The sequence below is a fragment of the Heteronotia binoei genome, chromosome 1 (assembly GCF_032191835.1).
Source record: "Heteronotia binoei isolate CCM8104 ecotype False Entrance Well chromosome 1, APGP_CSIRO_Hbin_v1, whole genome shotgun sequence".
NCBI classification, from domain to species: Eukaryota; Metazoa; Chordata; class Lepidosauria; order Squamata; family Gekkonidae; genus Heteronotia; species Heteronotia binoei.
This window is the reverse complement of record NC_083223.1, coordinates 208279578-208297369: the sequence shown is the minus strand read 5'-3', so window position 1 is coordinate 208297369 and position 17792 is coordinate 208279578. Positions and strand designations below refer to the sequence as shown.

The 17792-nt window shown below is 39.5% G+C and overlaps 1 protein-coding gene across 1 annotated transcript in view; it reads right to left on the bottom strand.

Annotated features, from left to right (window-relative positions):
• Positions 1-7386: 7386 nt before the first annotated feature.
• The window catches only part of LPGAT1 (lysophosphatidylglycerol acyltransferase 1), a 118361-nt gene continuing 107955 nt past the window's right edge, over positions 7387-17792 (bottom strand). Inside the window, exons 8-9 of the mRNA XM_060247098.1 lie at positions 10890-10996; positions 7387-8058 (exon numbers count right to left, since the gene is read on the bottom strand). Coding sequence (XP_060103081.1) covers positions 7907-8058; positions 10890-10996 — 259 coding nt within the window. The 3' untranslated portion in view covers positions 7387-7906. The remainder of the gene's footprint in view (positions 8059-10889; positions 10997-17792) is intronic.

Genomic DNA, 17792 nt, shown 5'->3' with positions numbered 1-17792 from the left:
TTGGGCACACAATCTAGCAACCTTGCGCAAGTTAAGCAGCTTGCTCTGGTCACTACCTGGAAGGGAGACTGGGAACTTTATGTAAATCACCTTGAGTTGCATAATGGAAAAAGGCAAGAAACAAATACAATAAATAGTATTCCCTGGCACTCAGTCAACCAGGAAACCTTAACAAAGTTTTATTGGTTGTGGTGCTAAGCCTTCTGTTCCTGAAGTTCTTAGGTATGTCTCCAACCACCACTTTCAGGGAAATACTATGCAATGTATGTAGACTGCAAAAACAGGCAAGTTATCAATGCCTATCAAACTGCATTCCAACATAGCCTTTGGTGATGCCACAGTGCAATTTGGAAAAGGCTTTAGTGTTTCTGGATTCAGTAAATAAAATTTCATATCAAAGTTACTGCTTCATACCTTCATTGTATAAGTCAATCAAGTAATTTCAGTTTGTTGCTGTACCAGCTGTACTACTTCAGATTTTTCAGAATTCACATTCGCAGTAACAAATTATCCGAAAGACCAAGCACAAGGATTATCAGAGACCTGAGAGGTATAACTTTTATTAATTTATATCTGATCAGCATGTTATGATATGGTCACACCTGCTCATACAGCTGACATTCTTTATAGCCAAGAGGGTTTTTTTTCTTTTAAAAATACATATTTTTCCAGCAGGAAGGAACTTTACAAACAAACATTGTTTATATTAAGAATTAAAAACAATGGCTTTTGTCAAATATGTGCAGAACAGGGCTGGTCAGCACTGGGTCTTTTGGTGCTTTAAGCTTCAGCTTCTTCCTGTCCTTTTTATTTTTTATTATTTTATTTTTTTTTACAAATAACACTTTTCATTATTAGCACAATAGATCCAAACCCAAACAAAATCTGGAAGTGAAACAAAGAGGTAGACATTAACCATTGCACTAGACTGTGCAAGGTGCTTCAGTCTGCTCCTACGAGTTCCATTTGTTTCCATGTACCAAATTACAGTTAGAACAAGACAAACAACAGTTGACTAGGGGATCAGACTAACAGTGGCTCCCATGCAAGCACCTTGATAACGTGCAGGATTGCTACCAGATTTGTGCCTGGTAGCATTCAGGCACTGTTTCTGAGATCGGATATATCCAAATAGGAACTGCTTACATGACCAGTCCAAACTGCACAACTGTGGTGCATCAAAATAAGAGCCACATGGCTGTAGTCATCTACATGGCCCCCACATGAAGGTTCTCATAAAATGGTGTCGCCGTGCAAATTCCACTGGCTCACAAGCCTAGCAAGTCCAATGTTCTCCTCTGGAAAGAGAATGCTCTTCATCTGGGCCTCAGCTGAGAGAGCTAAACAGAATGACAGTCACACCATTGCTTTTTAAAAAGCAAAATACTCCTTAAATAAGGTGGTTGCATAATTACAAAAAAATATAATAGCTTCATTGTTCATAGGAAAGGACCTGAAGTCCCATTTTTCTATATGGAAAGTTACTTCAGAAGTCTGGATTGTCTATCAAGCAAACATGAATTGTTTATAGTTTTATATTGTATTCTAGATCTTTGTAAAAATGATTGCAAGATCAACACCTTAAGAGCAAATTTGACTTAAAATGGCAGAAGAATCTTCCTTACATTACACACCAGCTCAAATTCCAGTCCCACTTTGCACAGAAAGATGAATTTCTGGGATATTCCTGAGAACTATAAAAAGATCTATTTATTCAATCTCATTGTTAATAAACCATATACAAACTTTCAGCATGACCAGTGATTTGAAGTTGCATGGTACATAAAATAAAATGGGTGAAATTTTGCGCTTCCTTGTCAAACATCCATTTAAACAATTATAACACAAAAAACTGGGGGGGGGGGGGGAGCTTTCTTTTTACAGAAAAGGAAAAATAAAGAATGCTGTCTATTTTTCTGTACTGAGGGAAAAAAACATCTTTTGGTATTTGTATCTAGCTATAAAAAGCACATTAATAGTTTAATGAATTTATTGAGGAAAAACTAAAGAATGAAATAAATTCAAACATAAATCCAAATGTGACCAGCCCTTTAACAAAATCACACTATAATGTTGTGCATTCATTCTGATCATATGTGGCACAAAGGGAGAAAAGAGATAATACAGATATACAACCAAGTGGGGAAAAGATTGTACTAGATTCAAAAAGTGTAGCAATAAAATGCATAGACTTTCCCCCCTCTTTAAACAGCCACAAACGCTTTAGGAATTTTGAGAACAAATAATCCACAAATTTTAAACAGTAGAAATAAAGCGATTCAAAACTGATTATGATAGTCTGGTGACTTTGTAAACAAAGTTTTATTTTCCCTTTTCAAATTACCCCTATACATTCAAATGCATAACTTGGCAAAACACACCATTTCATACACAATTTATATGGCTCTTCAATTTCCATACAGCACTTAAAAATATAAGCCTTCTTCACTACATCTGGCTTTGGCAACCAAAAAAAGTAAAAAAGCCACTTCTCTCTCAATACCATTCCCCTCAGGTAACCTGCAGTTTGAAAATTCCAGATTTGGTCCCAAATAATAATTCCAGAAGAATATTCATTTTAGTTAGTTTTAGCAAAACAAAACCTAAATCCAGTGGCACTTTAAGATGCCACAAAATTCATATTTCATCTCTACAAAATTTATCCCAGCATAAGCTTTTATGAATCAGACCTTACTTCATCTGAAGCACTGAACTCTGACTCACAGAAGTTCATGCTGTAATAAGTTTTGTGAATTTTTAAGATAGCACTTATTTTTGGTCCCAAATGTGTAACAATTTATCAGAGGGCAATTCAAGAGTTTGGATCCAATCAGCTTCTCCACTTCAGTCTCTATTAATTCCCCTTCTTACTACAGTCCCCAATCCTACATCTTTGGTCCATGCATGTCCCAAGATTCTCAGCACACCCTTTTTCACCAGTGGAAGAGCTGGCTAGATCCAACTCATGAAGCCTAACTGCTGTCACACCCAACTGTTCAAGTATGCTTATCGTTTTCTACAGACAAAGAAGCAATTTGCTGCATAGCAATAAAAAAACCAACTTTTGGGCACAAACACTGCTGGTGTGCTAATGCCACTCATTCCAACAGGGTAATATTGGGAAGATCCCATTAAAATTACTTGGAGACAGGAACAGAATTTGGTAAGGACATTTTTTTTTGCATAATTATGTTTAACCTGGGCCAGTTCACACATGCATGTTGACTGCCTGTTACGCATTTGATTCAAAAGCAATTCAAATAAACATTATCTCAAAAACAAATATTTTCAATAGAGGCAATTCATACATTCAGCTGCAAGTCATCAATTACTGACTAAGAAAGTGAAGAAAGGTCAAGTCTGACTTAGCCAGGTATTAACCAATCAGAAGTTATTTTGATGGATTCCAAACAATAGAATGATATAGCCCCCTGAATCCCACAAAACTCTTTATAAGTAAGATTTAAAATCATAAGAGGAAATTCTTCCAAGAATAAATTATAGATTGTAAAGTTGCACAAAATCCTGTAGAAAATAGATTGTCAGTTCAGGGAGAAGGATAAAATCTGTGTGTGAATGGCACACGTTGCTTGAATGGCAGTAGATCTAAACTATTAAGACCTTGATGGTTTCTTGTTAGTAAATGACATACAGTATTTTTAAAAGTCTCCTCTAATTGATGTTTTACATTATCTAGTTATGACAATGACATAAAATTGCAACACTATAAAAGACAAATGCAGTTGAATTTCCAACACAGACATCAGAGCTAGGAAAGAAGCAATTCTACAGACTTTACAGCCAATTTATTCTACAGTAATTTTTACCCTTTGTTTTGTACATATTCTTCTGCACTACTAAAAACTGAAATGTGATTGTTAAATCTGATAAAATTGTGGTTTACTGGGCATGTTATTTTTCAAAATAAACTGTTATAACAGAAAATGTGAGCGGATTACAGAAAAATTGCTTATCCCATTCACTCATCTGGATTTTGTTCAAGAAACCCAAAATATTGAGGTATCCTAAGACCAGCTGTATTATTACAACTTTCCACGATGAGACTGATGAAACAGGCTTCTCTGTGTTGGTGGGTCATAACAGCTGGATTATATCAGAAGAGGTTTTGCATGATGATCCCATGCAAATCAAGCTCCAGTCTCCATTTTGGGATGTAGGGGTTTGATGGGCTGGAGCATGACAGGAGCGGGCACCAAACTGTAAGTATTCAGAGGGAATGTAAAGGAGCATACTCCAAGTAACCAAATACAAATTAGTAACCTCTTATTGCTTTTTGAATATTTCCAATTAAAGTGAAACTCCTTTCAATGCACAATGACAGCAAAGCATGAATTCTAACCTTCATTAGCAATTGTAAGTATGTGACAGGGAAGCGCTCATGTGGGTTAAGTAAGTCATATGATATTGTATATGTGGAATCAGGTGATGCAAAATATGGAAGGGTGTCAAGCTGTACCCTTTTTATATCACCATAATGGCTGTCAGGAAACAAGATTTAGCATAAAGCTCATCTCTTACAGGACTGAATTGGCAGTTGCCAAATACTTGCCACTGCCAATCAGTCTAACCCAATAATAATTTATAGAAACTCTGGGTGTCAATAAATGAACAGCTATGCTTAAAACAGACTAGACCAGCTTAGTTTAACACTGTGTGTGTATAAATATGTATATAATATACACAAAGAAATAATTTTTAACCACCTTTCTTTAGATAATTATGCAATCCTAAAATAAACTGACTTTGGTCCTGCTGAATTCAGAGGGGCTATTGTGGACTAAATAGGTAGTCTGAAGATAGTAGTCAAGTTCGAGATGAAATAGTGCATTTTATTTCAGAATTCTTAATAGCAATATCCTGGTATCCATAAGCAGACACTATGACCTAAAGTTCTTCACATTTTCCAGTATAGACAGTAAAAAAAATACTACTGCTGTTTATATCCAAACATGCTACTTTGTAGAGAGTTTCACAAAAAGGACAGGACACACCTTCACACAAATGAAACTGGGATCAGGGAAACGATGTGAATACCATCCGTGCCTTAAACAGTGATGTTCTGCCACACAGAAAAGAGCAAATTTAGGTAGCGTGTCTGGTCATGTTGAGCTGATATGGCCATCCACTTTCGTTTCATTAGCCTGCAACTCAGTATTTTATAATACTGTATAAATACTGTATCATTACTACCTGTTAAAAAATAAGCTGAGGGCAGGGGGAAGAACCTGTATACTTGCAGGTGACTGGTGTTCATTCAGAAACCAGCACAATGCATACCTAAACATTTACTGTTCACTTTTAGAAACAGCCTTCCTTTTAGAACAACCTTGTCCTCCCCAAGGATACCACAATAGTATTATACTAATCATTGTCCTCCCCAAAATAGGACATAGTTACAACAGCTGATGCATTGCATCCTGGTCTGTAAGGCTTGTCTCCCAGAGTGGAACTCTGATTTATAGCCATATAGATCAAGAGAAGGGGAACGATCTCCTTAATGATTTCCTGCAATGTGGCACAATTCAACAAGGCAAAGATACTGAAAAGGAAAAAAATCCTGACCTCCTCCAAATAGTTTCGTTTTGCAAGAAAGATCTTGCTGAAAATGGATATTTGTCTTATGTTTTTACTCAGTTGTTCATGTGACAAAAAAATTCATTTAAAAACCTGTATTTTATGTTCAAGGAGCCCCGTGGTGCAGAGTGGTAAGCTGCAGTATTGCAGTCCAAGCTCTGCTCATGACCTGAGTTCAATCCCAGCAGAAGATGGGTTCAGGTAGCTGGCTCAAGGTTGACTCAGCCTTCAATCCTTTCGAGGTTGGTAAAATGAGTACCCAGCTTGCTGGGGGTAAAGTGTAGATGACTGGGGAAGGCAATGGCAAACCATCTCATAAAAAAGTCTGCCGTGAAAACGTCGTGATGCAACATTACCCCAGAGTCGGAAATGACTGGTGCTTACACGGGGGACTACCTACCTTTTTAATTTTATGTTCAAAGTGAAATGACAGGCATTAATGCTGCTCTCTGACTTTCCTCCACGATAGTATCATACTAATCACTGTTGTATATATTACTGCATCTTCTAGAATGCACCATTGCTATAATCCATGCTGTAATGAATTTCATGAGTAAAGATCAATATTTGGCATATTTAACTACGTGATATATTTGACACACATGACTAGGGGGCGTTTACATCTTTTGATTGCCCCTCCTCCCCACTTCAAACAAGAGAAAAATATGATGCTGTGGTTTTATATTTTTATTTTATATACTACTCACCAAAACTGGTTCTCATGTGATTTTGAGGGGGGGGGAAATCCAGGAGAATATATACTGCAAATTCAGCATAGACAACTATTGTTGGCTTGGCTTTGCTCTTAGAAATAATACAGTCCATAAAAGACAACATTCTGTCATTAAAGTTCACTTGACAGGTCTGTACGTGTAAATTAGTAACTGTTTTCTAGGAATGGTTTCTTATATATATATATATATAAGATATATATATATATATCTCTTTACGTAGTCACACAGACATAATGCCAAACATTCCAAGACTGATAGATAACACACAGAGAAGGCTTTTCTCCAAGACCATTATGAACTGTAACATTGTCAACTGAAACTCTGTTTTAATGCTACGTCTGCCTCTTCAGCTAAATTTCCTTTCTATGACAGTGACATTTTTCAATCAAGTGGCAGACCTAGTAATGCCCTTCAAAGGTAGTTTTTACCATATCAAAATAGCTTCCTATTATTTTACCCCAGTGACTAAACATTTTGTTTTGGAACTATGTGAACTTCCTTTTCTTTTTCCTATTAGCAAAGTACTGAGGTGCTTGGCATTTATACATGTAAACCCTCTGACAGATGTTTCTAGTGCTATTGTGTCAAATGGAAATGAAGGCCTCTTGAAGGTTTAAAAAACCTTACCACTTTGGCTAGAGTGTGGCAACTCATACACATTAGCATTGAAAACTCACAGACCTTTCATAACTTCTTAACAGCCCTCAAGAATCCAACGTATTAGGAACAACAACTAAATTTCTGTCAAGCTATATGCATTTCCTTCACTGTATTGCATTTTCAAAAGTGCATTTTGCAAAAACGATGATCATTTATGAAATGCATTCTAAAACCAAAATGGGAAATAGATTAAGTGATGTGCCATTTTTTGAAGTACCCTTGCAGCAGGGATACAAGAAATTCCAAGTCAGAAAAAAGAGGGCAGAAATAAATGGCTCTATGAGGTATGCATATTTTTTTCAATACTTCATGACACTGCAATGCCTTTGTGCAGAATAGTTTTCATTTTCTATGTTTAAAACAAGATCTCACTTAAGATATTGTTTTCCCTCCCAGAAAAAGCTTTTTCTAAACGGGTAACATGGGGCAGTCACAGTACCATAACCAGGTTTGCAGAATAGGTTAAACTGATCCAGAATGATTAATCACAGTACAATTTGAGTTTGTGCAGATGAGGGATCTCTATCACAAGACTTGCAGTACAGACTACTGAAGAGAAAGTTGCTGAACGCTCCAAGTTTTAACTACAATGCTGGATACTACCTGTGGTGAAAGCATTCTTGTTGCAGATGTTCACCCATGGTGGTTGTATAACTGTCTCCTGTTCAAATGCCGAATCTGCTGATGGGTGTGCGTATGTGGGATGGGAACACACCATTTAAAAATATGGACAGTTCTTAAAATACATCATTAGATCACTATGTTACTGATTCTCACTTCTAGTGAAGTTTAAAATACCCCAAAGAAGGGGAGAAAGTCCATCCAGTATGTTCCTTCCTAGTACATTCACATTTGCACACATAACATGATGCACTCTGTAAAAGTACCTGGTTCCTCATTGTGTTCTTAGGTCCCTTTTAAAATAGGCATTGATAAAAATACTGAAGAATGCAGTACCACATACCACCTGACAAAAACGCAAGGGACTGTATGAGAACTAGCCAGAGATTGCTAAGGTTCATTTCTCGGGAAACAGCTTCTGTCTGTCCCTGCAGTGGAGGAAATGCTCCTAAAAGAAAAGTAGTAAAACCTGTCAGTTGCAAATTCAAGCTTACTTTTCAGAGTATACACTAGGGATGGGCATGAACCAAACCATGAATCATGATTTGTACTAAAAATGGCCAATTTGTTGTTTGGTCCAAACTAAGGTTTGTCGGATCCCGCCATACCTGAACATGAAAACAAACCGGCCTTGGGCTGGGCAGGCATGTCATTTTTCCAGACAGCCTGGTATGATTCCTCAGTACCCTGCATTTCTGGTCAGTTTCCAGTGAAACTGACTAGATGCCACAGCTCTGCTTTCCCCAACTCTCTGCACTTCTGGTCAGTTTTTAGTGAAACTGACTTGAAGCTGCACCTCCTTTCCTCGACCCCCCCCCCCCCCGCCTTCTAGTCAGTTTCCCCTGCAGCTTCCAGTCTAGTCACCTGGGAAAAGCGCCTGTTGGGTCATGTCTCTCCTCCCTTCCCATACCAGTCTGGCAGAAAAGTATTAGCCAGAGAGGTATAGCAGGTGCCTACATATCCATCTCTTGTGGATCAGAAGCACCTGTTAGCCTGTGCTTCATTTGCCCTGCATCTGCCTGCCCAGCTCAGATGGTGAACTAGCCATAATCTGCTGACTGGGGGAGAGAGAAAAGAAAAGGATATGTGGTCATCAAGGGCAAAGAAAAGGCTAATTTTGTTAAAGCTTTCCTAAGCTTCAGTCTAGTTAATGGCAAAATTTAAAGAGCAGCAACCCAAACACTGCTTCCCTTGACATGAAGCAGGGAGAAGAAACCCTTTGCCAGTGAAGATTACATTTGCAAGCTGGCCCTGCCCCCCCTCCAAAGGGGGGGGGTAATTCCAAAGGACCTAGAAGGCATTTACTGAAAAATAGACACTCATGAAAACCAAATGCACAATCAAGTATGTCTCACTTTACATTCAGTTGTCAAGATAGATCCAAGTAGGCAGCCGTTTTGGTTTGCAGTAGTAGTAGAACAAAATAGGAGTCGATTGCACCTTTAAGATCAACTTAGTTTTATTCAGAATGTAAGCTTTCATGTGCTCTCTAAGCACACTTCATCAGATGAGGAATCTGGCTCATAGCAATAGAGTCATTGACAGACACTCTCACATTTTGACATACTACTGTTTTGTTGCTTTCGCATGCTCATGCTACTCAGATCAAAGGTTTGCTCAATTTGTTAATATTGCTATTCTAAATCACTGCCTACCAGATAATTTTACTTCACTGTCATTGGTTCTTAAATCTGTACCATTTTGCATTCTGGGCCATGCCTACCAGCTATGTATGGCTCTGCTCACTGTGCCAGATTCCTCGTCTGATGAAGTGTGCTTAGAGAGCACACGAAAGCTTACATTCTGAATAAAACTAAGCTGGTTTTAAAGGTCTGAGCCGCCCTGAGCCACTTGTGGGAAGGGTGGGATATAAATCATAAATAAATAAAAATAAAAAATAAATTGGGTGCAAACGACTCCTATTTTGTTCAGTTGTCAAGAGTTAGCTTAATTAAGAGAGATGCACAATCCCTTTCATAGGCAAATGCCGAACAAATCACATTCACGTTATAGGCATACGACTGCATGAGTGGTTGGTACACTTACATAAAATACCTTGTAAGTGGTATATGTGGTAATTAGGTAAAGATATTAATCCATAAAGAACTGTCTGTAGGCAGATGACATCAGGTTTCTCTGTTGTTGAGAAAAGCTAATCATTCTAATAGAATATGGGCTAAATCTGTTAGGCCCACACAGTGTGATCTGTAAACTGTTAAAAACAGTTTCTCAGAAACAACAATAGCCAGGAGTTAGGCTGAAGTCATATGCACTTTTTCAAGTGTTCCAGCTGCTGGGAAATTTTCCCCTGCATTAGGTAATGCTCATTACCACAAATCATGGATTATTTTCAGTTTGTGACTGGTGACAGAGGTGACTGATATAAATGTCACCAGGAACCCCCCCCCCCCCCCCCCGCTATTTACCTATTCCAGATTTTAACCCATACTGTCTGAAACTAGACTTTGATAATAACATCATCATGGTGCAGGGATTTTTCACATGCATGGAAATCAGGGAAATGCTTGGTTTTTATGGGAGTGTGCACATGACATTTCATGCTGAGTACAACTTGTAGCCTTCCTGAAGTTGTCATGTTTAAATTAGATCAAAAGGGTAAGTGCAGGTCAGCTGCAGATAGAGCACCCACCTGTATGAACACTTTACTTGCTGCCACTACAGGGAGGAGAGGAAAGCTAAACTCTGCCTTCAAAACCGCAGAGCTAAATCCTATCACCCCCACTTTGACACTTTAAAGGGCTGTTTTTTTCTCCCATCAGAGGCATGCCATAGCTTTACAAAACATTTATACATGCCATCCATCTGTAGACACCTTTATCACTTTTTTAAATCTTATTTTATCTGTAACCCATGAAAGAACAGGACTTGATGAACTCTCTTCTCATGAGGAATAATAGCACTCACACTTGAATATGTTTCAACATGATTTACAACAGATTTATCGCTTCTTCTCCCTCCCCTTGTTTGTAACCTTGTTTATAAGGGTGCCTGCAAAATGATTACACACTTCAGGCATAAGAAATGCAGTATGATTCAAGAAAACGTATGTTTAAATAAAGTTTGGCTAGTTTTTAAAATGCCACAAAGATTCCTGCTTGTTTTTACTGCAACAGATTAACATGGCTGCCCACTTGGAGTAATGACACATGAATCTGTCTATTACAGATGGCTTAATCTTGCACAAAGAGTTATAAATAACTGAAACATTAAATGGAAACATGCTTCCAAAGCACTAAGCATTAAAAAAGAGAGTTTCACCTGTTTTGTAAAAGTGTGACAAGAGATCCTCCTTTTCAATGAACCGTTGATATAACCAAACAGTGAGTGCTTCAGGCTCCACAGGTACATCTTTAATTGGAAAAATCCTGTTTTAAAATAAAGGTCAAACAATTAGGCTTAAGAAATCAGCTTTCCTTTCTTTATTATTAGCTTCCTTCAACAAAAGTCTAGAAAGACTCCTTCCACTCTGAAAGAATAGGAGCTGGCATACACCCCAGTATTTATTTATTTTATTGTTCAGTCTTCTGTAAATTATTCTCAGGCAGCATTAGAAATGATAAACTGGTGGGGGAAGATTCTTCCATTCCATCTGTTTTGTCACAAGACTTGTTTATAACAGTAAATAAATGGAAGCAGCTAAATATTCCCAATAAGCCATGCTGCACACAGGGAGTAAAGACTGATTTAAACTGGATTTTCAGAAAACACTTCATGGTCTGCTCCCATTGAGGAAAAATAAAAATGTTCCATTTTAGTTTCAGTTTGGGTTTGGTGTCAAACTAAATCTGAACTCAAAGCTAGAGCAAACATTTTATTTTTCTTGAACTACCAACATCCTTTGACTTCCTGGCTCTATTTTGCTGATTATGCACTATACTTAATTTTATAGAAGCCTACAAAGTACACAAAAATCATGAAAGCTACTTAAACTTCAGGGCATCATACTTCTAGTTATGAACAGTATAACTATATGCAAGAATTCAGGATACGAGACTCTAGTCTGTTTCTCCAGATTCACACATTCTATCCTCCAAACACTGTGTTTAAAAAGGGTCAAACTGCAGTGGGATACTATCAGACTAGAATCTGGGAGGCTCATTTCCAATCCTTATTCTGCCATAGATCATACATCAATCTACCTCACAGAATTGTTAGATTAAAACGGAGGAGGGGGAGGGATTGATGTAACAAACACAAATTTGAGCAGACTTCGGAGGATGGTGGAAGACAGGAGGGCCTGGCGTGACTTTGTCCATGGGGTCACAAAGAGTCAGACTCGACTGGGCGACTGAACAACAACAACAACAAACTGAGAAAGGCAGGATATAAATGAGATAAATAAATAAAACAAGCAAAACAAAATGAGATGCTGGAAGATTTATTATTACATCTCCATAGTAGGACTATGAAGTCCTAAAAATTATTTATGATATTGGACTTCAAGCTTGCCCTCCCTTGTGGAGCAAGGCTCAGAGCAGGGTACAAGTTAAAACAATAATCAAAGCTTAAATCAAGATGTTGATGTTGTGCGACAGTATCAGGTGAGGCTGTGCAACTGTGCAGTTTATAAAGCTGGTATGTCATGCGATAAGTGGTGGAATAGCAGAGGGAGGGCAGCTGGGGGAAGCCAAGTTAGATGGAAAACCTTGCTGCCTCTACTGTATATCTGGTGGAACATTTCAGTTTTACAGGCGGACATTTTAGGAACCCTAGCAAAATTGGTAGGCAACACTTTTTCCCCAAAGGACTCTCATTGTTCCAAGTACAAAACCAGAAATTTAGAGAGCAAAAAAGAAACCTCTCTTATGATAAATTTTCTGATTTAAACTGAATGAAGTTGTTTTCAATGCAAGTTTAAAAACATTTTGCCTTCAAAAATGTCTTCAATTTAAAAAAAACAACTAAATTAGACGTTATTACTGCTATTTCCATGTACTAGAAGTAACTCTCAAATTTTCTTTCATGAAGGAAATTGGTTTACATTTGGAAACACATACAGCAAGTCATGAAACAAGCTACCATGAAACAGAACACACAGCTTGCCTTCAAATCTGAGCAAATCTTCAGTTCTCTGAAAATTTAGGAGCAGAATATATTCATCTTTCAGAAATGGATTCTGATTTGAAAAAGAAACTTGAGATAGTTTGAAGGATATGTTAATCATATATTTCCCAAGGACCCCTGCTTCTCCTCCTCCTCCTTTATCCCCCCACCCCAGTCATGTACTTTCCTCCTCCCTCCCCTTTGCCAAAGAAAACCCTTTTTGCATAGCTCCTCCCTACCCTGCTACCGCTTTTCTTCCCATCCCTCCTTCCTTCCACACCTTGATCTCCATGACCTCTCCCCCCCATCACTTCCTGGTGGGGGCTTCACAATTTTGGAACTATTTTGGATTGCTATAGTACCTGAACATCCTTTTTCCTCCCATCACTATGTCTGTGCACATACAGATATCACTTTTTACTTTTTTGTTTTAACCCCCCACGCTCAGTTAGTTTTCAGATTTCTCTGCCACTCTGGGGATTTCAAAGACATTTAATATAGCTCTTGGGTGGCTGCATTTTGTGGAATTTTGATTTGCATGATGGGCCACTGGGAAGTAGATTCACAATTGTTTAATTGACATGTGGCTAAGGGGCTGGTTGACTCACTGTGGGAAAAACATGCCAAGATGCTGTATGTTCTCCAAACAGGTAAGCCATAGCTCTGGAAGGCCACTTGAAGTAGAGGAAACAGTGCTAGAACTAAGAGTTAAACATCTATTCATTGGAACTAGTCTTAATTAAGGTTCCCCTCAGCTTCCATTTAGTAATTGAAAATGTGTTAGAAATTGAACTATGGACCTTCCAGAATATTGTCTAATTTGCCTTGAAACATCACAGTTCCACATCATGACTCATTTTTCCCCCAACACAGACAGTTGCACAGTACTCTTGTACCAGGCAGGATTTTTGCCTGATGCCACAACACCAGCCCCTCATGTTGCAAGAAGCAAGATCAGCCCCCCCCCCCCCCCCGATGCAAGATCATGTGAATTGAGTATCTTTTTTCTCTATTGCTGTAGCACTGAGTCCTGTGGTAAATGGATTCAATTCAGCAAATAATAGGATCACTCTCTTTACCTATTGCTGGAACATTTCTGTAAATTACAAAAGGAAGTCTTTCTCATGTGTTATAATAGGATAGCTAGTCATATGTGCAGTTTTTGCTGCCAAATTACAAAAGCTAATGTATTTAATCTCTGTTCCCAAAGGACAGTGAAGTTGTCTAATAAGGAATTCTTAACCATGTCAAACATCAAATAATGGATTTAAGTCATTTGCTCATTAAACAACCCTTTCTCCAGACAAACTAACATTCCCATCATCACTGTCTCCATTTTTCAGCCCTGTTGTTACATTTTATCCTCAGTAAGCTCAGAAGACGTTGAAAGGTCAAGAAAGTAACTGCTCTCCACTCTCATTAGGGAACTCTCTAATGTAAGTGCCTCTTGGCTTCTCTTATATAACACTGTTGTACATTGGCCTTCCAGTTAAAGGCATGAAGTGACTAGCTGCATTTGGCCTCTAAAAGATAGTCTGAAGCAAAAATCTTTCGTAATAGGATTCTGTCTGCCACTGCACCTTTTATTTGTCCTTTTCATGCTGTTATGCTTTCATTACCTATAGCAGACTTCACAGTGCTATTTAAACTATAATTCATTAGGCTGAAAAGGTTTTAGGTAATAGAACAAGCTGCAGCTGAGTTTGCAATGTTTTATACAACATAGGCTCTCAAGGGGGACCTGGGAGGCATTTAAACAAAATTATGAAATAGCAAAGAAACAAATTCCTTATTTCCTGGTTTTGAAACATAAAAGCAGCTTTTATCCTCAACTCTAATCTGTCTTGAATTGCAGTCAAAGATGGAAAGGTACTCCCACCTATTCACCTGGTGGCCAAGATTGCTGCAAAAGGAAGCATCCCTCTCTGTGATTTGGTGGGACATAGAATTACTAGAGTTCTTGATGGCCACAGATGGCACATGACCTTGGAACACCAAGGTACTTAGGAAACTACCACAGCAGTACCACAGCAGGGAGGGAGAGAGCAAGACTAGGCAAGGAAAGCTGGAAGGAGGCAGTAAGTTGGAAAGGTAATGGATGGACTGTGGAAGGCTTAGCTCCAGATTGTAATCCTCTTCCAACTTGCCACACCTTCTGTTTTGTCAAGGTTAACTCTGGAATGAACATTATGAGGATGCTTCTAAAGCAGCCCCACAGCTCTAAAATCTTTATCCAATTCTTCATGCTCAGTTCTTCTACTAAGCTTTTCTTGCATAATGCAGTGGATGCAGGCTAATACACTGAAGTTTAATTCTGACAAGACAGAAGTGCTACTGGTGAGCAGGAAGTCTCACCTGGGATTTAAAGTGCCACCTGTTCTGGATGTGCTCTTGGACCCAGGCCTGCTGCTAGATAAGCAAGTGGCAGCTGTGGACAAGAGTGTCTTTCTCCAGCTTTAACTGGTTAGCCACCTACAGCCTTTCCTGGGCAGAAAAGATCTGGCCACTGTGGTGCATGCTCTAGCTCCATCTAGCTTACATTACTGTAATGCACTCTATGTGAGGCTGTCCTTGAAAAATGTTAAGAAACTTCAACTGAAGCAGAATGCTGCAGCTAGAATGTTGACTGGAGTGAGTTCTGGGACCATATCATTCCAGTCCTAGCCCATCTACACTGGTTTACAATCAATTCCCAGGCACAATTCAAGGTGCTAATGCTGACCTTTAAAGCCCTACATGATTTTGAACCAGCATACCTGAAGAACCAGCACTTATCCCCTTATGAATTTACTCAACTGATACAGTTATCTTCCAAGAGCAGCTCCCTGTGCTCGCGCTTTCTGATATTAACTGGGAGAGATCTTTTCCTAATGGCACTAAAACTTGAACTCTCTCCCCAGGGAGATTTGTCTGTCTCCTTCTGTTGCTTCTTCTACCACCAGCTGAAGACTCTTTTGTTTCTTTCTCTCCCTCTCTTTTTGTATTCCTGTGTGTGTGTGTGTGCATGTGCGCAGATGAAAGTCATGGCAGCCTGTGGTGACTGACCCCTACTCAGCGCATGGAGGATATTCAGAGGTGTGGCTGAATGAAGCCTGCCCCTGCCTCTGGTATTCCAAGGAGGTCTCCCATCCAAGTACTTGCCAGAGTTGACTCTACTTAGCTTCTGAGATCTGACAGGATCAGGCTTGCTTGGGCTATCCAGGTCAGGGCAAGACTCTGCAGTAATCATTCCTTTCTGCCCTGTTTTTAATTGTTACTTTTATGTATGCATATTTTATTGTATTTTATGTATATTTAAACATGGTTTTAATTGTGTGAATGATGTGTCTTTGATTTAATGGTTTCTAATATGTCCATTTATTTTCTGTTTTTACTCCATTAGGTGCCAGAAAGATGGGGTATAAATTTTGTAAATGCAGAACTTTTTTTTTAGCAGGAACACACAAGAACACAGTTCTGGCTGGCTTGATGTCAGGCATGGCCTAATGTGCAAATGAGTTTCTGCTGGACTTTTTCTAAAAAAAAAAAAGCCCTGCGTAAATAAATACATAAATGGGTATTTACAGTAAAACCAGGGCTTTCTCTGTAGAAAAAGCCCAGCAGGAACTCATAAGAACATAAGAGAAGCCATGTTGGATCAGGCCAATGGTCCATCCAGTCCAACACTGTGTCACACAGTGGCCAAAACCCCCCAAAACTCACTTGCATATTAGACCATCACCCTGATGTCATCATTGTTTCACACAGTGCTTTTTTGTATAAAAAGCCCAGCAGGAACTCATTTGTATATTAGGCCACACCCTGACACCAAGCCAACTGGAACTGCGTTCCTGTGCATTCTTGCTCAAAAAAAGCCCTGAGTAAAAAAGTTTATCTCCAAAGAAAACAGGGTATTTGAAAGTCTTGGGATACAGGACACGACCAAGACTACTACTATTCTTGCATATATCTTTCAGACCACACCCTGAACTACTTCAGGCAGCTTAGAAAAGAGATGTGTGGGATTAGTGGCCAGTCTTGGCAGTACATCTCTTTGTACAGTACGCTTGGTCTATTGTCCTCCACCTACATTTGCAGGTAAGCATTCACTAATTCTGAAACCCACAGAACATTTTTACATTAACTCCCTGTCAAATATCTTTGCAATAGAAAAACAGGTTGCTTACCTGTAACTGATGATCTTCGAGTGGTCATCTGTGCAGTCACACACATGGGTCTTGCCGCAGGCAACGGATCCATACCTCAGAGCTCCAATAGCTCGCCTATAGCGTCTTTTGGCGCGCTTTCCTCCCACCCTGGGGAGCAGGCAGCGACTGCGCATGCCTGGAGCGGGGGGAGAGCGCCCATTCCACTCAGTTTCTTCCAGCCGCCGTTGGCACTGACACTATACAAGGTTAAGCAACAATTACAAGAGGCAAGATGGATCTGAGGACCGCTTGACCGAAGGAGGCGTCACGTCTCGCACGAACGTCTAAAGCATAATGGGAGACAAACGTGGATGGTGAGGACCACCAATGTCGCACAAATGTCCTCTAGGGAGACGCCTTGCAGGAAAGCCGAAGACGTCGAGACCGCTCTAGTAGAGTGGGCCTTAAGACCTTCGGGCAGAGGCTGTTTAGCCAGTTCGTAACACAACCTGATGGCACTAACTACCCATTTAGATAGTCTCTGGGTAGAGATTTTGTGTCCTCTGTGAGGATTTCCGTAGGCCACAAATAGATTAGGGTCCTTACGGAAAGGTTGTGTACGATGTTGAGGTTGTGCTGCAGTTGATGTTGAGTCGGAGCTATGAAAAGCCAGTCGTCGATGTATGGGAAGACTGGGATGTTCCGAATGCGAAGCGCAGCTGCCACCACTGCCATGCACTTGGTGAAAACGCGGGGTGCAGTGGAGAGGCCGAATGGTAGGGACACATATTGGAAGTGGTCCTGGCCCATGGCGAACCGCAGATACCTCCGATGTTGAGGTCGGATGGTCACATGGAAGTAAGCGTCCTGAAGATCTAGAGAAGCCATCCAGGAATTTCTGGGAATAAGGGGCAAGATGGACTGCAGGGAGATCATTCTGAATTTCCTGTATTCGATGTGCTTATTGAGCTTCCTCAGATCTAGAATGGGA